The 22,819-nt window shown below is 38.7% G+C and overlaps 1 protein-coding gene across 2 annotated transcripts in view; it reads right to left on the reverse strand.

The window, feature by feature from the left end:
- CFAP54 (cilia and flagella associated protein 54) overlaps positions 1 to 22,819 on the reverse strand; it is a 310,560-nt gene that overhangs the window by 182,643 nt on the left and 105,098 nt on the right. For both annotated transcript variants that reach the window (XM_060113374.1, XM_060113373.1), the window contains exons 23-28: positions 21,457 to 21,593; positions 18,349 to 18,496; positions 16,237 to 16,392; positions 11,090 to 11,209; positions 3,062 to 3,190; positions 1,296 to 1,410 (exon numbers count right to left, since the gene is read on the reverse strand). In XM_060113374.1, coding sequence (XP_059969357.1) covers positions 1,296 to 1,410; positions 3,062 to 3,190; positions 11,090 to 11,209; positions 16,237 to 16,392; positions 18,349 to 18,496; positions 21,457 to 21,593 — 805 coding nt within the window. The remainder of the gene's footprint in view (positions 1 to 1,295; positions 1,411 to 3,061; positions 3,191 to 11,089; positions 11,210 to 16,236; positions 16,393 to 18,348; positions 18,497 to 21,456; positions 21,594 to 22,819) is intronic.

The raw sequence follows: 22,819 nt of genomic DNA on the forward strand, positions 1-22,819 counted from the left end.
ATTTCATATGGTTGTTATATAAGGGTTATATAAGTTTTCATATGCATGAAACACTTAAAATAGTTCCTCGCACACAGAAAGCACGGTACAAAACTATTATTTTTATTATTGTTTTGTTACTGAATCTACTGTTTAGCTAGTAACATTATATTGTGCTTCCTAGTATAATGTTAAAATGTGTTTGGGGGTGTTGGTAATATGAAAATAAGTAATTCACATTTCCAGAACACTATACATTTTAAGAAATTATGTATTTTTATATGTACCCAGACAATTACAGCTTTCCCCAAACTAGGTTTACTGGTTATGTGAATAACACAGCATTGGGTTCATTTCATAAATTCAGCTTGAAACAGACATGGAGTGTATTGAAATAAAGTGAGAGATCCAAGTCAGAGAATTCTGAAACAGTAAGACCACCCAGATATAACTGAGGCACAAAGTAGAGATGTGAGGTGGGGTCACAGAACTCTACAAGTTTAGTTACTTCCCAACAGACCAAGGGGCTGAAAGTGGAGCCTCCTAATGAGATAAATGTAGGCACTCTTTTGTTCTTCTACAATGTTTGAAGTCCTGCTTCTTAAAAATGTGATAATAGCTGTCATCACCAGAAACTAAATGAATATCTTAATCAGATTTCCAAACTGCAATCTCTCAAACTCCAATTGGCCTATTATTAAATTACTATACAGCACAATGACTCACTTGAGTCCATCTCACTTGAGTAAACCATGGTTCAAATCACTCGTACATAACACCCGTCATGCCATCACTTTATTTCTCAGTTCCTTTTTTTCTTTAGAGCAGCGATTCTCAATTTTGTGTCCCCCTTCCACAATATATGCCAACATTTGCCTTGCAGTTGGTTGTCACAGCTGGGGAGAATGCAGGGAGAATGGTGTGCTATGCATCTCTGGACAAAGGCCAGGGATGCCTCTCCACATCCACAATGCCTAGGACAGTCCCCCACAGCAAAGTATTATCTGGCCCAAATTGGCAATAGTGTTGAAGCTGAGAAACCCTGCTTTAGAATGAGAAGATTTAGGCTCAAATCCAAGTCAGCTACGTAATGCTAAATAAATCACTTAATCTTTATGAGCCACATCTGTAAAAAGTGGTTAGCAATCCCTTATTAACAAAGTATTGTTAGGATTAATGACACAATGTAAAAGCACTGCATAAACCTTAAAGGGTTTACCAAATGCTAATCTCATCCTAATCCTTTTAACAAAATATTTTCTATTTTAAACAGCAAAATGCAAACAGAAGTATACAGAAAGAAAAAAAAAGACTACATTGTTTTGTCAGTTTGAGTAGGTGTGTCTCCAATAAACCCAGCTGTTCATTTATTTTTTCAGGTAACAATATCTGCTGTGGCTTCTTAGTCTTGGAAGACTTCTTGGAAGAACCCTAGAAACATTAGTTAAATGTCAGAACGTACTTCAACATGTTTCAAGAATTGTCATTTTCAAATAATATTCTTTAAATTATGTTTCATACTTGGTAGACCAAACTATGAATCTACATGGTAAAATGTATTAATAATTAACTAATAATTAATAATAAGCCATTGTAGCCTAACTAAATGCCAGACACAGTACTAAGTGTTTTATGGATGTTAACCAAAATATTTCTTCTCTTCCCTCTCCCTTTTTCCTAGTAACTTCTGCTCCCCTAACCAGCTCCCCCCAATACACACACCATTCTGAGAGCAGTTGAGCGTATATCTCTAAAAATCCTCAAAAGAAAATGCTCTCAGAAATGTATCCCTTTTTCCTTTTTTCCTTTCTTTTTCCCAGAGGGAGCTTCTTTACAAGGAAGCTAATTGCTTTTGCTACTCTGCCTTTCATTGAACATAACAAGATCAGTAATTAGTGGACTAAGAATTGGTGGGTATGAGCTCAGGCTCCCCACCATGCTTTCATCTGTCTGAGCCTGAGAATGGACTGGTTAATGTCTCCTCTCCTCCAAAAAAATAGACCTCCCAAGCTCTTTTAGGCTTAAAGGGACCCTGAATGGTTATAATGATTTCTAACTCCCATAAAGTAGGTATTAGGTTCTCAGTCCCTACAGTCTTAGTCTGAAAGAAGTATCACAACCTTCTGCTGGACCAGAGGCTCCAAGGAAAGGGGCAAGGGGTCCTGTCCTACCATGATGTGAACGGACAGAGCCCTGAGTCAAGGCCTGGGTGACATAAAGGGTCTGGCTGATGGACTCTTGAGTGGACAACACTTGGTGGAAAAAAAAACGCTCAAGTTGCTTTCAGCTTAATCAAAACTTTCTCTAGACAACCCTCCCCCCAACAAAAGTATTATGGCTAAAAATATTCATCCAGTGAAACCGTGGTGGTGGGGGGGTTAAGCTTTTGCAACATATAATAGAGATAGAAATGGAGCTACTCCAACTGAAACAGGCTTGGGGTAATAGTTTCTCCCCTGGCCCCAGTCACAGAAGGGGCTTCAAGTATTGTAGCTCCTAGTGCACCTCAGAAACCTGATAAACTAAGTAATATTTCAAAATTTGATCTACAAAATCATTTAACCACATAGTTTCAAGAAAAGGCAATAAAATAAGATTCTAGTAAGACCCATGCTTGGGAGGCAGATATTAAAAAGTTGTCTCTAACATTACCAGCTTCATAAAGGAGACACTTTAGGTGTCACAAGGAGTTTAGGAAATCTACTTTGAACAGAGTGAAAAGCTCTGACATGTACTTACTGCATTCAATGACCCACTCAGAATAATAAAAATCTTCATTCTGGGAGAGACTGTAGAGGGCTTTCAGTCCAATGTCCAACTGGGTGTAGGAAGCTCTCTATCAACACCTAACTGATCGTCAGTATGTGTGACAGGGGGCTATTAAGTATTCTAGCACGGATTCCTTTTCATTTTCTTGATAATAATTAAAAGGAAAAAAAGCTTTTCACATATTCGCTTCCTTTTATGTAAATACCACAAATTAAAAACTGATCAATTTTCTAACATGTTCACTAATACTACATGACCTCTTAGAAAATTCAGCTAAATATACCTTTAAAGATGAAACACAAAGAACAATTACCTCCTCTGGCATTTCTTCTTGGTCAGTAACACCAAACAGAGATTTGCACCCTGATGTGATGTCCAACATCTTTTTTCCATAATTTATAATCATTACTGCCAGGTCATATTCCTTCCATGAACGCAGAATCTAATTTAAAATATTTATTAATTATCTGTTGGAAACTCAAGTCTATTTTCAAGAGTCATGTTTCATCTTCCATAAATTCAAAAGTCTCATGTTTTGGATATAACTCCCCTGTTTCTGTTAAGGAAACTGTAAGCTTACCTCCAGATCATATTTCCCTAGAATTAAAACTGCATGATTTCACTATTTTAAATAAAAGACAAAACCAGGAGTCTCATCAGTAATGAATTCTCTGTATCTCTGGGACATACAGCCATACCTCTTTTGGTATAGTAAGTTAACTATGAAAAAACATTTCCACTTAAAAGATCCATGCTAAAACAAAATCATTCTTAAAGGTCACATAACCACCACTTCTTGTCTTGAGTTGTCTTCTTTGTGAAATGCCACAATTACTGACCTCATGATGTCTTGGGGGCATTTACATGATTTACAAGACATTCTGTAAATGATTTACAAGACATTCTGGCAGTAAACTAGGCTGGAGGTCAGCTGGTTTTGGCAGGTTCTCCATGAGCCGTAGGGGAAGCACACACTGACTCACGACAAGGGGCCCGCTCTGTCACTCTCGTCCACGTTCCTGGTTACAAACTGTTATCTGGCCTCCTCTAGCCTGGCCCTTACCTACCTCTCCAGTGTCATCTTCCACTATTCATCTCCTTGCACTTTAAGCTTACAAAATATTAAGCCAAGTATAAATCCTGCTACTCACCATGGTATCAGGACTTCATGCCTTCCTACAGCTGAGGCCTTTCCCAGAACAGCTTTCCCACCTGATTTATATAGCTTTACTTGGTCATTAAAACCTGGGCTCTAGCACTAACTCCAGGAAAGTTTCCCTGGCCAGCAATCTGATTTGCGTAGACCCTGCTCTAGTGAAAGAGCCCATAAAGGGGATGTATTCACTGTGAATCCCCAGGACAATACTCTCAGGGTATAAATAAGTTTGTATGAATTTATCTGTAGGTGTATTCTGTTAAGCTAAATAGGTTAGTATTTAAGATAAGTAACAACTATTACTTCCCAGGCAGGGATAGAATATATAAGGTGGCTGAAAAACAGTGAGTGGCTGCTTGAAGCTCATAAGACCTACCTAATGCAAATGCTAAGAACTGGAAATATTTCTGTAGGACCAGGGCAATGGTGTTAAACTAATGTTGACTGTGGGACGGAATGTGGAAAGGAAAACAGTGAAACAAATTTTGCCAAGGTAGGTGGGGTTAGGTCAAGCAGGGCTTTGAATGCTGGGCAAAACTGTCCAATCTCATTGTAAAACTGATATGAGAGGGAACAAGTTTTGTTATTAGAAAACAGAAGTGAGCTAACGTTTGCTCCCCATTCACCTTTGCTTTCCAACATATTTGGTTTATACAGCACTGTGCAATCTTTTCTCCTTGTTTTAACATGCCAGTGGAAAATACTTAAATGAGAATGAATTTTTCCAAACAAAAGAAGAACAGAGAACCAATTCTACTTAACATACCAAATGGTGAATAGAAATTTTTTAAATGTGCCAGATGTTTGGCATAATAAATTTTTTAACAAGGTGAAAATAATCAAATATTTAAGATGACATGTCTCAGAAGTGGTACTTTATTTGGAATTCTGACAGCTTTCAGAAAAAAATACTGCTCCTTAAAGAAGAAAGACTGAACCATCCGGAAAGATTACCAATTTTTAAAACAGAACAGAGAAAAGAAACAGGGCCGTTTGACTAATTGGGCTTTACATGTCCTAAGAGAAAATCACTATAAAAATATGTTTATATCAAATGAATGCCTCAAATCTGGGATTCAGGGGTAGTCAGGCTTCTGGGTCTATTGGTCAGGCTGGAGGAAACTTCTGAAATGACAATTCTCAGAGTATCAATTTGGGACAGAACCAGCTCTAGCATCAAATCCTGACATTAATATATAGTGTGTTGGCCAAAAAGTTCTTTGGGGTTTTGCGTTAACACCTCACAGAAAACCCAAACTAACTTTTTTGGCCAATTCAATATACTTTAAAGAAAATGTCCAGAACATTCAGGGTCATTTCTACAATAACGTCCAGAGGATCTCAAAATGATTCCTCAGGCGGGGGAAAGGGGCTGGAGTCACGGGTGGCGGTCAAGAAATACAGAGCCACACACACACACAAAAAAAAGGGCTTCCCTGGTGGCGCAGTGGTTGAGAGTCCGCCTGCCGATGCAGGGGACACAGGTTCGTGCCCCGGTCCGGGAAGATCCCACATGCTGCGGAGCGGCTGGGCCCGTGAGCCATGGCCTCTGAGCCTGTGCATCCGGAGCCTGTGCTCCGCAACGGGAGAGGCCACAACAGTGAGATGCCCGCGTTCCGCAAAAAAAAAAAAAAAAAAAAAAAAAGAAATACAGAGACAGCCGCAAACTGCTATGGGAGAAAAACCACAGGCAGCTGAGAGAGGAGGCATGCGAATTTCGTGGAGGACCTCAGCCTCCACGCGGCCCCAAACACTGGTGGGAAACCCTGCTTAGTCTAGGTCAGCACTCTCTCCCGTCTCCCAGAAAAGTAACCTTGGAAGGTGCCCTTTTAGCCCAGGATTACACTAATTGATGTGTGTGTGTGACTGAGCAGTGGGAATGGAAAGGGGTCCTTTGGACTGTGTGGGACCCCTGCTTTCAACAGTTACCCCCTTGTGACAATGACAAAATTAATAGCACCAGAAAGATTCTTAAGGTTGAGGAGGGGTTAGGAATAATAAAACAGCTTTGGACTAATCACCTTTCCAATTCTTCCCCTTGCCTAGTGGAAGCCGGATGCGACCCATGGACTAACAACACCCTTGAGGTTCTTAGACAATTCTCTTCTTTTCTTACTCTACACATTGACCCCGGGTGATACCATCTATCTCTGTTGCCTCAGTTGAGTCCATATACTAATGACTCCGTTGTCTTTACATATATTTGGCCTCTCCTGAACTTCAAGCCTATAGGTCCAATTATATAATGTCCACCTCTCTGGATATCTTGTATGCCCCCAAATTCAATATATTCAAAACTCATTATCTTTTCCCCCTTTCCCACCCAGGGTTCAACAAATTGCATTGTACTCACCCAGCTGCCCAGATAGCTGGATTACTGTGGACTCTTCCCTCTCCCTCCTTGATCCCCCGCTATTCAATTCTATCTCATAAATAACTCCGGAATCCTTTCAATTCTATCTCTCACTTTTTCCATACTAGTTTAGTTCATCACCTCTCGCCTTCTAACTCATCTCCTGCCTCGGATCTTATCCCCCTCTAATTATTAGCTGTTGTGCAATCAGAATAATTTCTTTTTTCTAAAATGCAAATCTCATTACGTCATTCCCAGGTTTGAAACCCTTGAATGGCTCCTCTCTGACCTATTAGATGGCCATTCATCATCTGGTACTTGTTCACTGTTCCACTTTTTAAGGTGACTGAAATATTTAATCATATCCTCCATAATTAAAAATAAATCTGATCTTTCTTTTCCCAAACTGTGAAATTATTTCCTATTTTCTCATTGATTACTGCCTGAGGCAATCAATGTTAATAATCCTGCAACTGTTGTATTTTTTAAAAATAAATGCCTTTAAGATTTGTCTATAGTGTCTTATCATTAAAAAAAGTATTTTTAAATTATCACGTCATCTACTTATTTTTGTGTGTATCTTTTGAATTTTGTGCCCTGTTGAGAAAGGTCTCCCCTGATTTCAAGGCAATCCAAATATCCTCAAATCCATCTGGACTTCATTTTGTTTATGGTATGAGGTAGGGCTCTGGCGTTTTTTGTTTGTTTGTTTGTTTGTTTTGCTGTACGCGGGCCTCTCACTGTTGTGGCCTCTCCCATTGCGGAGCACAGGCTCCGGGCGTGCAGGCTCAGCAGCCATGGCTCACGGGCCCAGCTGCTCCACGGCATGTGGGATCTTCCCGGACCGGGGCACGAACCCATGTCCCCTGCATTGGCAGGCGGACTCTCAACCACTGCGCCACCAGGGAAGCCCTCTGGCATTATTTTCAAATGAAGAGTCGGTTATATCACCACCTTTTAACTTATCATTTTCTCAATGAATATAAATGCCACCTTTGTCTTATATTAAGTTCTTTCTGTAGACCCAGGGCTGGCTCTTCCTGGAGTCTCTATTTTATTCCACTGATCTATTTGCCCATTACTCTGTTAAGACCATTTTTTATTGAAGTGGCCTTGGTAAATTTTAATACCTACTGAGAATTTCTAAGTAACACTAATCAGTTTCAAAGAAACCTCACTAGGATTGTGATTAAAACTGCAATGCATGGAAATACTATTTTAGGAAAGATTTATATAGCTATGACAGTAAGCCTTCCTATTCAGGAACTTGGTGTGGCCTGCCATATGTGCAGATCTTATTTTGTGTCCTTCAGTAAGATTTCACATTTCTTTTATTTAGGTTTTTAACATTTTGTTAAGTTTAAAATAGTGTGTATTATAAGTGGTATATTTTCTCCTGTCCATTTCTAACTGGCTACTACTCATATTAAAAATAAAAACAATAAGAAAAACATAAACAAAACCCAACTTATCAGTTTGTGTCTTACATAACTTTATAACTTCTTATAAATTCTTATACCACTTTATAAATTCTCTTTAATTCTAGTAATCTTTTACTAGATTCTCATGGGTTTTTGAGACCTCTACAATTACAAATTATGCTTTTCTAATATTATAAAATTATTTCATACCCTTATCTATTTCATCAGACAGGATCTCTACAAATAATGAATCACATTATTAAAAGTCAGTATCTCCTGTGCCTGATTTTAAGGAAACAGCTTCACAAATTTGCCATTTAGTATGATATTTGCTAAAAATTTTTGGTAAATGTCTTTATCATTATGCAATAACTTCCTTCCCTTCCTAACCTATTTAGAAGTTTTATTAGGAAAAGTTGCTAAGTGTTATCAAATGCCTTTGTAGCATTTTTCATATAACCTAATTGTTTTTCTCCTTTAATTTGCTGTTGTAAAAAATTCAAGTTTTGTTTTAATTCAGACTTCATCTTTAATACTTGACAATGAGACTGCCCTAAGACCAGAAAGTGCCAGATGCCATCCAGGAGTGACTGGAAGGACACTACATAATGCCTCTCTTTGTCCTGATTAATGTTTTGGACACTGAATTCTGTTTTTTCAAATATGAAAATTGCTACCCTTCCTTCATTTTTGTTTGCATTTTCCCAATATCTTTGTCTATTTATTTTTCAAATTGCTTGTTATCTCGTTTTACAAGTGTTTCTTCAAATAATACACATTTGAATCTGCCTTTTCAGCCCATCTGACAGTCTGTCTCCTGAGTTCATTCATGCTTAGCGAAGTAATTAATGTACTTGGTTTTATTCCTTCCATCTTAAGTACAATCTCACTTTCCTTCTTCTTACTTTGGCTGAATTAGCCATTTTTCGTCCCTGTCATTTTTTCCTGTTCCTTTTTCCTCCCTGTCATTCCTCTGTTTGCTTTTCTTTCCTGTCAATTTTGAAGTCCTACTGTGCTTTAAAGATCAGCTCATGCCTACATATTCCTGAGTCATCTTTAAATATATATATTACATCAAAAGAAAATAATAATGTTATACAATATGTGGGGACTTCCCTGGTGGCACAGTGGTTAAGAATCCGCCTGCAAATGCAGGGGACACAGGTTCGAGCTGTGGCTCGGGAAGATCTCACATGCCGTGGAGCAACTAAGCCCATGTGCCACAACTACTGAGCCTGCGCTCTAGAGCCCATGAACCACAACTATCTGAGCCCACGTGCCACAACTAGTGAAGCCTACGTTCCTAGAGCCCGTGCTCCGCAACAAGAGAAGCCACCGCAATGAGAGGCCCGCACACCACAACGAAGAGTAGCCCCTGCTTGCCACAACTAGAGAAAGCCCGCGCGCAGCAACAAAGACCCGACACAGCCAAAAATAAATTAATTAATTAATTTTAAAAAATAATGTAATACAACATGTATTTTTATACTATATGTATTTTTAACACACATGCACCAAGCATCTATAGCTGCTCACGCCTCCCTCAACCCCAAACAGGATAGAAGCTTTAGTTCTAGGTTACTGTTAAGTTTTTCTTTCAAGGATGACTCTTGTATTTCAAAAGTCCCTACTTAGCATTTATATTACAAAGTCCTAATCACATCATTATTATCTATTTAACTTTAATAATACATATATTGCAAGATTTGATGCTCCCATTATTCCTCTCCTTTTTGTCTTTCCCTATCTTGGGATTTCTGTTCTGAACCAATTGTCATTTGATAGAGTAGTTCTCCAAGTGTTGTCCTCAGATAAGTACATGGACAGAATACTTTTTAAATGCCTGCACTTTTGAAAATGTTTATTTTGCCCTGACAAATGAATGATATCTTTTCCTGGTTATTAATTTTGGGGCCTTAGTCTTCTTCCCTGAGGATTCTATAAATGTTGCTCCCGGAGTTTAACTGTTAGTGTTGCTGATTAAAAAAAAAAGCCTGAAGCTAATTGATTCTCTTTCCATTGCAAATAAATAATCTGTTCTTTGGGCCTCAAAACTTTAAGATTTGTCCTTATCCTTGGACTTCAGGAATTTCATCAACATATGTCTACACATATATTCTTACATTAATCCTGCCTGGGACTCAGAAAGATGATTACTTCTCTACTTATTTCTTTTCTACCTCCAGACTCCTTCATTTCATGTTATGACTTCTGGATCTGTCTTGTGAATTTATCTCTAGATAATTCTATTCTACATTGTTGGGTATTTCTTGAGCTTCCAGATGTGACTCAAGAAGTATCATAATCATAATCTTTACCTATTTAATTTTTTAATCAAAAATTAAATTTGTTGTATATGAAAGCTGTTAAGAGTAAATCCTAAGAGTTCTCATCACAAGGAAAAAAATTTTTTTCTATTTCTTTAATTTTGTATCTATAGGAGATGATGCATGTTCACTAAATTTATTGTGGTAATCACTTCATGATGTATGTAAATCAAGTCATTATGTTGTACACCTTAAACTTACACAGTGCTCTATGCCAGTTATATATCAGTAAAACCGGAAGAAAAAAATTAAATTTGTTCTGATTGCATTGCTTGAAAGGTTTCTTTTTCTTAAGTCATCTCTGATCCTTTTCAACATGGTGAGGGTAAATAACACAATTATTCTAGTGTCTGGCCTGCTCTTTCCCCCTTGGGGTTCTGAGTTCCCTTAAGTGAGTTGTTATTTTTCTTCCTGCTAAAGGCTTACGCTCCCTCAGCATCTACACAGACCAGGTCATAGATGTCTCTCCAACAGCGGCAAACCAGTGAATGACGGAAGGAATATGATTTTCTGCTCCTGAGGTAGGCGAGGAGCCTGAATTGCCAGCAAATCATGACCTTTTTGCTAAGGTAGAGGGTAGAGGCCTCTCTGTTGCCAGACCTCCACAGAAGCAAACTTAAGTCCCATCATATCAGCCCATCCATGCAGTATTCTTCCAGATCACTGCCAAATCAGAAAGGTTCTGGGAAGACTACATAAAATAGGTAGGCAAATATGGCCCTTCTTTGAAGAGATTCACTGGATTCAGTCAACCAAAGCCTTTGAAGAAACACACAATGCTGGCCTTTGAGCCAAGCAGTGAGGATACATAAGCCTACCTCTCTGCCTCTGGTATCTTGTTCTTTCTTGTTTCTAAAATGAATGAGGTCCCATAAAATGTCCTCTTTGCAGCCCCCTCTCCCTGGCCTAAGATAGGCCCTTCCAGACTTTACCAACTAGCCTGCTCAGGCTACTTTTGATCTAAAATGCTTTGGAGGTATTATTTTTCAAAGTATTCTAATTACTGTGATTACAAGTAGCTTAACTTGCTAAATCATTAGGGCTCCTAAGTTTCATGACACTAGACAAAGAATGAGATAAATACCTTTGTTATGTAGAAGATACAACAAGCTATCATGTGCTGTACACTTTCAAAGCTCGCAATATGTTTCTTTGAGTGAATATTTGGTAGTCCTTGCAAAACCACAACACACTTTATCAAGATCTGAAATACAGAAGCACAATGGTTTTTGTTGAAAACTATCATCCTTACTCATTAAAAAATGCTCTATACAAATCATGAAGGTTTTAAGCCATCAAATTTTATTGTTATTAATAATTATGGTTAAATTGCTTATTATGCATAAAGAAGTGTACCCGGAGATAAAATTGATAAATTCAATTTTCAGATGAGTCCTTCATCTAAAGTAACTTGAAAACTAGTGGAGAGGATAAAATAAATATACAAATAAATAAAACAAAGCTCATTTTGACAAGTGCCGTAAAAGACACAGGCAGAATGTTACATGTGTACAAGAAACTAAAGATCACATTCAGGCTTAGGAGGACTTTGAAAAACCACACGGAGAAAGATGTACCATATTAAATATACAGTGATACGGGTACTTGATAAAATAGTTTCCTTTAAAATTAAAACCAAGCACTCATATCCCAGGAAATCAATTAATATTGGCACTTACTTCCTTAACTACTCTTCATCTTATGTGATCCTGAATTTGATCCAGAGCTGGACAATTAAGTTGAGCTTTCAATACTGCCTCACAGTTCTGAGCAATATTACAATCAGAAAAGCAGAGCTGAGATTGCATCAATCTATTCATCATTCAGATTATTCCAAAAGACAAATTAATATATGGAGGTTGGTCCTTTGTGGGCACATTAATTGCTTCAAGCCACCAATCTAACAATATTATTACTGTTGTTACAGAACACTTACGAATTTTTTTAATGCTGCTTTAATTCCTCCCCTCCACCATCACCCTCTCCCACCCTACCATACCATATCCCCAAATCGTGTTAACAACCTAGTAGCTCTGTAGTTTTCTCCAGGCTCATGTAATTGTGTGTGTGTGTGTGTGTGTATAAGTGTGTGTGTGTATATATATATATGGAGGGTTAATGTTATTTTACAAAATGAAATTTATACACACTTTTCTGAACTATGCATCTCCCCTTCAAGCACATCTTGTGAAAAATCCCTCCAAGTCTACAAATATACCTCTAATTCATCATTTCTAATGGTTGCATAATATTATTTAGTGTGAACCAATCATAATTTATTCAGCCATTTCCAGATTCTTCCTGTTGCACAGTTTTAAGGTTGATGTTTTACAATCTGGCAGTACTGGCCATCCTCCTGTTACTGCCTGTCCTCTTTGTCTCCAGCTTTTTTACCACCATCAAGAATGCCACAAGGGGGCCTCCCTGGTGGCGCAAGTGGTTGAGAGTCCGCCTGCCGATGCAGGGGATACGGGTTCGTGCCCCGGTCTGGGAGGATCCCATATGCCGCGGAGCGGCTGGGCCCGTGAGCCATGGCCGCTGAGCCTGCGCGTCCGGAGCCTGCGCGTCCGGAGCCTGTGCTCCGCAACGGGGGAGGCCACAACAGTGAGAGGCCCGCATACCGCAAAAAAAAAAAAAAAGAATTAAAAAAAAGAATGCCACAAGGGCTTCCTGGTGGCGCAGTGGTTGGGAGTCTGCCTGCCGATGCAGGGGACATGGGTTCGTGCCCCGGTCTGGGAGGATCCTGCGTGCCGCGGGGTGGCTGGGCCCGTGAGCCATGGCCGCTGAGCCTGCGCGTCCGGAGCCTGTGCTCCGCAACGGGAGAGGCCACAACAGTGAGAGGCCCGCGTACCACAAAAAAAAAAAAAAAAGAATGCCACAATAACAATAAACATGCTTATACAGGGAATTCCCTGGTGGTCCAGTGGTTAGGACTTAGCGCTTTCACTGCCATGGCCTGGGTTCAATCCCCCAGTTGGGGAACTAAGATCCCACAAGCAGTGTGGTGTGGACACACAAAAACAACAACAGAAAAAAACACCCTTATACAAGCTCAGTTGCCAAAATGAGTGGCAAGTGAGGTGCCAGCTTTGAGATGATACCCAGCGAGGGTGAGGCACCATCCTCCAGGGCCCAGTATATACTCTAAATCAGTGACCCTTATGTGGTACTGTGTTCCCAGCAGGTAGAACACATGGAAACAACGGGTGGAACTAGGGGTGATTTTAATCTATGGGATAAATTGCTAATAAAGGGATAGCTGTGTTGGGTAAATGTACTTTTTAATTTACTAAAATCTTACTCTATGGGAAAAATTACTAGCAGAGGAATTTCTATGTCAGGTATATTTGCTTTTAATTTTAAATTATATTCAGTTTAATTAAGATTGCTTTACCAAATTTCAAAGCCAATAAAATTCACATTTCTCCCACCAATGAAAGGGAATGTCTTTGCCCCACATTCTCACCAGCAATAGGAGTTATAGATCTTTTCAACTCTGCTAGTGATATTATATTACTGATTTAATGTGCATTTCTGTGGATATTCAGAATTTGAGTATCTTTTCATATGTTTTTTGGCTACCTGAATTTGCTCTCCTGTGAACTGCCTATTATTATCCTGTGCCCATTTTTTATTAGTTACTGTCAATTTGTAAGACTTTTTGTTACGTATATTTACCCTCATCAGTGTTACTTTTCCCAGATCCCTAAATTGTCTACTATCTTTGTTATGGTCCCTTTCATCACACATGTGTTGCCATAAATATAGTCAAATATGTCTTATTTTTCTTGTTATTTCCAAGAGTTCTATCTTGGTTAGAAAGTGTTCCCCAACCCTGGGTTGCACATGTAATCGCTTAGGTTTTTTTTTTTTTCCCCTAAAAGTTTTGGCTTTCTTTTACATCTGAGTCTTTAATACATCTGGACTTTCTATGTATGGTACAAAACAGGGGTCAAATTCTACTTTCTTTCAGAGGAATATCCAAATGTTTCACCACCATTTACTAACAATATCCATTATCTTCCCACTGAAGTGGAATGCCAATTCCATCTTATATTACATCCTCATCCAAAGTGAGGCCTGTTTCTGGAATCTCTCCTTTGTTCCACTCATCTTTTCCTGCTCTGAATAATACAATTTAATTTGAAACTCCTTTCCTAAGGTCTTCCTCATAGCTACAACCCACTTTCTGAGTTAAAGGCATCCTGAAGCAGTGGGATCCTGGAGAATGACAGGGGACTACCCTGAACTCAACCAACTAAGCATCAATTGCAGGCACTGTTCCCAGGGTGGTGTCTTTGCTGGAGCACACTAAAAGGGGAGCCTCCATGTGGCTGATGTTGTCTTTTCTATCCTATTGGACAGAAGTAATCTCCTCTGGGGAATAAGTATCAGAAGGAGTTCCCAGTCACACTGGGCAGACAAGAACATACATTTAGAGTCTTGCCACAGGGCAATGATAACTCTCCCACCCTCTGACCTAATATTTTATGAAAGAACCTGAACTTTCTGGACACGTCTCAAAACAAAACATTGGACCGCCATCAATAAACCATGTTAATTGAACCTAATAAACAAGAAATGGCAAATACGTTGCAAATGTGAGATGCATGTCCTCCAGAGGGTAGAAATAAAACCTAAGAAGAGTCAGGGGCCTGACACATTAATGAAATGTCTGGGACATGCTGAGACACTCCCTCCAAAGTAGGTCTGACATCTGGAATCTCTCACCTCTAAGAAGACAGAACAATGCCAGGGAAATGCTTTTGGGGTCCGGAGGAAGCATATTCCACATTTGGGAACACTGCTCTGATGCACTCACAAGTGACATGGAACTGCCAGCTATGAGTCTAGATTTTGGATTTTGGAGGCAGATCTCTTCAATAGCTGAACTATTGAGTTGGCCAAAAAGTTTGTTTGGTTTTAAATAAAAATAAGACACATTTTTCATTTTCACCAAGAACTTTATTGAACAACGAATTCACTAACCAAATGAACTTTTTGGCCAACCCAATACTTACTAGGTCGGGGGTATGTGAGAGAAGGGGGCATGCCTATGCTCCAGTTTAGCCCCTCCAAGGGGAATATTTGTTAAGTTATTGAAGCTCTCGGGTTAGTTTCCTCAGTGGTGAGTTAAACACTTTATAATTTGCATGAGTTCACTCATATCTTCTTGATTCTCAAAATCTGAGTCGATGATGGTGACAGCCAACGATGGTGATAATGATGACTTTGTCTAAGTATCAGCAGTCAAATCTTACTTCTCTCATTGCTTCCTGTGGTAGGCAGAATTCTAAGACAGTCCTCAAGATTCCGCCCCTGGTGTACAAGCCCTGTATAATCCCTTCTCCTTGAGGGCAAGTAGGACCTGTGATGGGATGCTCACTCTCATCATTACATTACATTATATAAGACTCCTTGTGCATCTTAGAGGGTACTCCCCTGCTGGCCTGGAAGACGCAAACTGCCATGTGGTGGAGAAGGCCATGTGGCAGGGTGCTGGTAGCCAGCCCTTCAGAACTAAGGACCTCATCACACAGCCACAAGGAAATGAATTCTCTCGACAACCAATGAGTCTGGAAGAGAACCCAGAGGCTCAGGTGAGATCACAGCTCTGACCAATGCCTTGATTTTAGCCTGATGAGACCCTGATCAGAAGATCCAGACAACCTGTATCCAGCCTCCTGACCTACAGAGACTATGAGATAGTAAATGAGTGTTGTTTTGAGCCATTGAGTTTATAGTGATTTGTTAGGAAGCATAGACAACTAATATAATCCCTTCAGCCAGGTCCCACCTACGCTTTTTCCAAAAATTCCAACTCCATCATAGAGACATCAAGTCTTTTTTCTCCTGGGTCATCCATCAGTTTTTCCCCCTAGATGATGGCTTTAACAATGTACTTTGAATAAATATTGTTTCTAACATTACAAGAACATAAAAATTGAAATAACTTTAAAAACCTAGAAAAGTATATTGCCAATATTTAAATATGGACAGCAATGGGGCTGACTGTTTTCAGGGTAACACATTTTAAGTCCGTGTTTCTATTCGCCCAGATATACAATTTAAATTATTAGAACATTTTTCAGTTAACTCATGAAATTTCATAATACTTGCTCTTGACCTATGTGTACTTTCTAAGGATACATTGCTCTTTCTTTTCCAAAATGCATTATTGAGTTTCCTTTGTAAAATACCCTTATCTGGGGGGGAAAAAAATACCCTTACCCGTACAACAGGTACCAAAACAATATTGTGATAGATGATAGGAGCAAGGAGGCCATAACATTGAGTAACAGCTTGAAGGGCATAACTGGAATCATTTAGGTAGTTGCTCAGTTCCAATGCCACTAATACTCTCTCACATTCAGTTAGTCTAGCAATCTGTAAAGGAACAGGTATTGTTACTCAAGTTGAACATCAGGTACTTAATTCATGTGTCTCTAATGAGAAGAAAGGATAGGAAATGTGATCCTGTGGCTTAACAATAACAGGAAGGTTGATATAAAGAAAAACCTAAATTCAGGAACAACTCTAACTCCCCAATAATGCTACATATGGATGACAAGATCTTAGAATTAAACTTTAGAATTTTTTATAAATTACGATACAAATACCACTAGTGACAGAAAAGGAACCAATCTCTTTTAATTGGTAAGATAAAATCTTGGCTATAGTTTAGGGGAAAAAATCTAGCTTTTTCAAAAACATAAATTATAACAAATAATAATTAAAATATAATATTGCTGTAATATTGGTCCTACATGATTAACAGTATCTTAATTCCCTCCTGGATTTGTGAGAAAATGGTAAATTTACTCTAGACAAAACGAAATCTTCTATTATACTTCTGCTACTTAAAAAAAAAAAAAAAAAGGTAAATTTTCAATAGACCAAACTAATCTTCTGTTATACTTCTGCTACTTAAAGTAAAATGTAAAGTTAGGCTTTGTGTGATTAAATGCCACTTAAAAAGAGTAAGAATGCTATCTTATTCCTTATTTCTCTTTCTTGGGGAAAGATTTCATTATTTGTCTGTATATACACACAAGATTGTGAACACAGAAAACAGTATGAGTGGCAACCAGAAATTTCCACACAGCGAATTATTATTAGAATGGTAGTCTAGCATTCTGGAATTCACTTAAGTACTTAAACATTGTCCTTATTTTCAGACTAGATTATGAAAAAAAGAAACTAAATGCAATGTAGTAGGAACAGGTCGATGGCTGTGAATGCTTAGGCTCTACAAGACTATGAACTTGTCTTAGGCAAAGAATCATGTTTTTTTCACTTTCATATCCACAGAAACTGGCACAGTCTCATGTAACAAGTTATTGGTTAATTAATTAATGAAAAAGTGGATGACAGGAAAAAGCAACTGTAAAAGAAAAAAAAATATATGGCAAAAGTCTCCATATACCTAAAGTGAGTAAAGAAGGAAAGAGAGAAAAAGAAGAGTGAACCTCAATCTAGATTGAAAAAAATAATGTAGGATTGTTACTAAAAGCAAGAGCATTGTAAGCTTGCTGATGTATGAAGAGCAATGTTTATAAGCACCCTGAGAACCTATCAATAAGAGGTAAGTTAAATTCTCCCTCTGCACAGGAATGCACTATTATAATTTTAAAGAATGTGGCAGGGCCTCCCTGGTGGCGCAAGTGGTTGAGAGTCCGCCTGCCGATGCAGGGGATACGGGTTCGTGCCCCGGTCTGGGAGGATCCCATATGCCGCGGGGCGGCTGGGCCCGTGGGCCATGGCCGCTGAGCCTGCGCGTCCGGAGCCTGTGCTCCGCAGCGGGGGAGGCCACAACAGTGAGAGGCCCGCATACCGCAAAAAAAAAAAAAAAAAAAAAAAAGAAAAAGAATGTGGCAGATGGATATGTAACAGCATGAAAATATGTCCAAGATATATTATGAAAAGTGTTTAAAAGGCAAATTTCAGAACAGCAAGTAGATCATGATTCCATTTTTGTAAATAATAACATATTTGTCTATGCATACTTTTAAAAATTGGAGAAATCACATGAAAACAATAATGTAGTATTCTTAGGGGCAACAGGATTACAATGGGTTTCACTTTATACTTTACACATTTTTGGATATTTGAATTGATACTACTTTTATTTGGGAAAAATATATATAAATTGAAAAGAAGGGAAAAACACCATGAACTCCAGCCTGTGAAACCTACATACAGTATCAAATAAACCAGCACAATCATGCAAAGGCCTCTCAGTCCATTCACAAGCCAGGATATTCAATCCCCAAAGAACATAAACTTGAAACATCAACAAACACAGGGAAATCAGCACATTTGCAATCACTTTAATTCACTTACTTGTTGAGAGGGGAAAATCTCATTGCCTTTAATATTATCACAGAAAAGATTTTCTTCTTTAATTTTAATGTCACTTGTTACAAAAATATTTCTAAGAAAAAGATATAAGAGAATTGAAGAACTCTCTGCCAAAATATCTGAATGTAATCTGCAAAAAGAAGTAAATGATGTTACAGGTATAAAATGATTTAGCATGAGAACTCAACTTTTTAGATTGATTTGTTCTTAATACCGACACAATGATCCCAAGACAGCAGCAAAAGTTTATGGAACAGAAGTTTGTGGAACAGTTACTCTTGCACAGCTGTTTAAATTGAAATTAAAGACTATTCTTAACAAGTTCACAACTAAGAAAATTAAGCTGTTGACATATTATGTCATGGATACATAAAAATAACTACTGGCAAAGTTTTCTGGTTCTGATATATAAAGTTCTATTCTATCAGTATAATGAAATCGCTATAGATATTCAGAAGTTTGGGAAATAGGCCCAATATTTCAATCAATAAACTTTCTGAAAGTGAGGGTTATTTATAGCAAAATCAGCCACGGTTAAAGAGAGGTAGAGACAGAGAGATTTGGGGTGAGGCGGTGGAGGGGCAGAGTTACTAATTATCTTTCCTAAATCACAATCAACAGTGCCAACCACTGGCAAAACTGTGAAATCTGTAGTCTTCCTTCTTTATTTCCATAGTCCCTTCCTTGCCCTTAAGCCTTACTTGGTGACAAACCCTCTCTCCTAAGCTTCAAGTCCCTCCACTCTCCATACTCTCTACCCCTATAAAATGGGAAAGGATCTGACATAAGTAATTCACACCTGAAGACGATCTGTTTCACCACCATGTTAAACTCTGAAATTGTCTTTGCCCGGAGACTTTTAGTTCTACCGCTTCTGCAACTCATACTAAACTTTCTTTGTCCTCGCGATGACCATGAGTACCTAGACATACACAGTGAGTCCAGACTGTCGCCTCCCTCTGGCTCTATTTCCTCCCCTACCCAGCTCGGGCTCTGGTCAGTTATTTCCATAGTGACCTCTCTAGCACTTCAGATTCTGCACCCCTTATTTTATGCAATAATCAACTTGCCTGACCTTGCATAGATGTCACCGTTCGACTTTTCTATCCCTGCCACAATGGTCAATCAATTATTCACTTATTTATTCTCCTCATTCCTTTTTTTTTTCCCACTCAAAGTAGCATTTGCTCAACACCTACCATGACATTATTCTAGGCCCTGGGATATAAAGTTGAATCAAATGTAGCCCTCAGCCATAAGGAATGGGACTCTACTACAATGCATGTTACATAACATCAACTGAGTCATTAGTGATTCTCAGCAACACTTCCGTTTATCCCTGATGTCTCCTTGTTCATATTCCCCACAGCAAATGATCTGAACCCCTTGTTCCCCATCCCATGTGCTCTGATATCCTCCTAGCTCTACCACCATATATTCTCAGGCTCTCCCTCTCCGCTGGCTCCCTTCTCTCCATCCTCCAAAATTCTTTCCTTAAGCCCGCCTTCCCCCTCAAGCCTTTGCCCACTTTCCTCTTATCTTTACCACCAAACTTCACAGGAGTAGTCTTTTCTTGTTACTATTCTCCATTTTCATCTATTCCTTAGCCAACTGCAAAACGTTTCTGGCCCATCACGGCACAAAAATGGCTCTCTTCAACTTACCAATGTCTTCCTAATTGCCAACTCTAAAAGCCTCTTCTCAGTTTTCATCCTACCCAACGTCTCTGCAGCATTTTCTTGAGCAACTGCCCTGCCTGACCTTGCACTAGGATATAATACTGCTGGCCAGTCCTTCCGTGGTGACATTCTCACTTCCCTTGGCAATGCACTTTCCTGGACTTTTACTTCCAGAACTGATCCTTTTCAATTTCCTTCCTTGGTTCCAACTCCTGCTTCTGCCTCTTAAATGTAAGCAATGCCCAGGGTTCAAGTCCAGCCTTCCACGTTTTCTGCTAAACAGTCATCCCCCGGGAGATATCACTCACTGTCAAAATTTCAATAATGACCTCAATGGACAGTTTATATTTCCATGTCTCTAGCCTTGACCTCTCTCCTGAGTGTGAGCACTAAATATCCAACTACCTACTGGACATATATCTACAAAGACGTCCTGCTGGAAAACTAAACTCCAAATATCCCCAAATTCATTCTCTTCCTCCAAAAACTTATTCCACGTCTCAGGTTCCCTTAGTAAACCTCAGAGGCCTCCCATCACTGGATATCCCAGTCAACTTTCACTCCATCCTCTTATCCCCATGAATCACATAAAATCTTCCAGACCTGTCTCTTCATCCTCTGAAATGCCTCTCAAATCCATCCCCCATAGCACTGAGCATTCTTGTACATAGTAAACACCAAGTCTACGTTTGTTTAATTGAATAGAATTATAAGTTTATGTGAAAAAGCATTACCAATGCCTTGCCTCATCCAGCATTTGCATTTTTAAGCTTATTGTCTTTGACTGAGGGGTGAAGGGTTTTGTCTTATTAATTTCAGGCATTAACAAGCAGGTAAAGGAGACTGTCGTTGAACATGTTGAGACGGGCTGAAATTACACCAATGCTCATTTCTGATGCTGCTTTTAGACTCTGGTTTCTTAAGGAAAAATGGCAAAGGATGGCCTGTGGCTTTATATGGCTTCTACAGGCCTATTTTCAGTTGATGGTCTAATCCTGGGAGCCTCCTCAAGCAAAGGAAAAGCCTTCTTACCCCAAGAGTCCATCCATCAGACCCTAACCTTAACCTCAACCTGACCTTGCTCTGTTACGAAGGTCCCCAATGCATATTTGTGTTTTCTAGTATAACTGACATTACTTTGGTTAGTATTTGGTATTTTTTTCCATAACCTCATTACCTTATATTCAGAATGTATCCATATGCTTCCAGTGTTTTTTCTGATTCTAACAAAGAAGTTTCTAACAAGGACTCAAGCCTTTGGAATATACACACTTACTAAAATACTTATTGGAAATAGTTTTACGTGGACCATCTTAACATGAAATTGAAAATAAATTAATTCTAGGCTTCACAGCCAACATCTATATTTTCAATACGCAAATTAATATTTTAAAAGAATATTTCGAATTACCTTCTCTGTGTAATAGTCATTATATTGCTTAAACTAATAATGGATTGGTCATCCTGAAGTGGTGAAGCAACAAAATAATCCCAAACTGGTGAGAAAACTTTCTTAGACAATTCATAGTTACCAATCTGATAGGCGACCTGCAGCAGAAAGCACATTATCTTAAGCATTACTTGAATTTGTAAAATGTGTATTTTAAACAAGAATTCTGAGAAGGTCCTATCGCACACTAATTTCATACAAAGTTATTCACATTTGCTGTTCCGCTCTATGGGGCCACAGCAAGGTAACGACAGCCACCGGCAAGGGAGACAGACACATTTTGAAATCTCTTTTATTTCTAAATTGCATGGAAATTTGAAACTCTGTAAGGATGTTTCGAATGCTCATAAGCAAAACAAAGATCACATCTGAGCCAAATTAATTTCACTTCCATCTATCTCGGCAGTGCACTCCATTTAGTACAGACACTGTTATAATGAACAATCTGTTCCAAAAGAAACAATCAGATTTCTCAAACCCAAAATAATGGAATATACTTCATTCTCCTCTGGTTCTGACACTTTCCGAGCTATTGTGCAACAAAGGGTTCACAGCTGAAAAAGAGAGACGCTTCCAAGAAGCCCTCCTGTGTTTTAAGTTTAACACGTTCAACATTCAGCAAAATAACTGATTTCACTGGTAAAACCTAGAAGCTCAGGAGAAAAATAAAGTCATCAACTTATCTATCTCTTTGAGTAGAACACAGTTCTTTAAATACATCTCTAAAAATCACTCTATACAAATATGTATAACAATATAAAATCGTACCACTTGAGTTATGTGCTGCTTTAAATCCTTAGTGGAAGCAGGTAGGATGTAAAGTATTAATAAATACATTAAATTAAGTATGCAAATGACATGTTGCTAGACTGTATTCAACACAAGGGAATAACTTACAGGGCCAGAACTTTTAAAATCTGCCAAGTCAGTACTCATAATCAACCAACCAGTAAACTTTTATGAAGTTTCTACTCTGTGCTAAGCACTGTAAAGATAGATTCTTCAAAGCTTAAAACGATCTCATACTCCATGAAACTGTAATCAAGTTACAGACGTAAAACACATGAAATCACAGAAAAATTGCAAATAACAACATCATAATTGTGGACACTTAGAAAAGGAGAAATGAAGGCTATAAGGAGGAATCAGGGCTTGAGGTGAACCCCAAGGCAGGGATAAAGTTCAGATGGGCACAGTTTAGACAGAACCTCAAAAAGGTCCCATAATGGAAAGTGCCACAGTGCCTTTGAGACTGGAAAGACAGGTCAGAATTTCAAGAAAACTAGGCAGTATGATTGGATAGGTAAAGTGGGACATGATTTCA

This window comes from Mesoplodon densirostris, chromosome 11, assembly GCF_025265405.1.
Source record: "Mesoplodon densirostris isolate mMesDen1 chromosome 11, mMesDen1 primary haplotype, whole genome shotgun sequence".
NCBI lineage: Eukaryota > Metazoa > Chordata > Mammalia > Artiodactyla > Ziphiidae > Mesoplodon > Mesoplodon densirostris.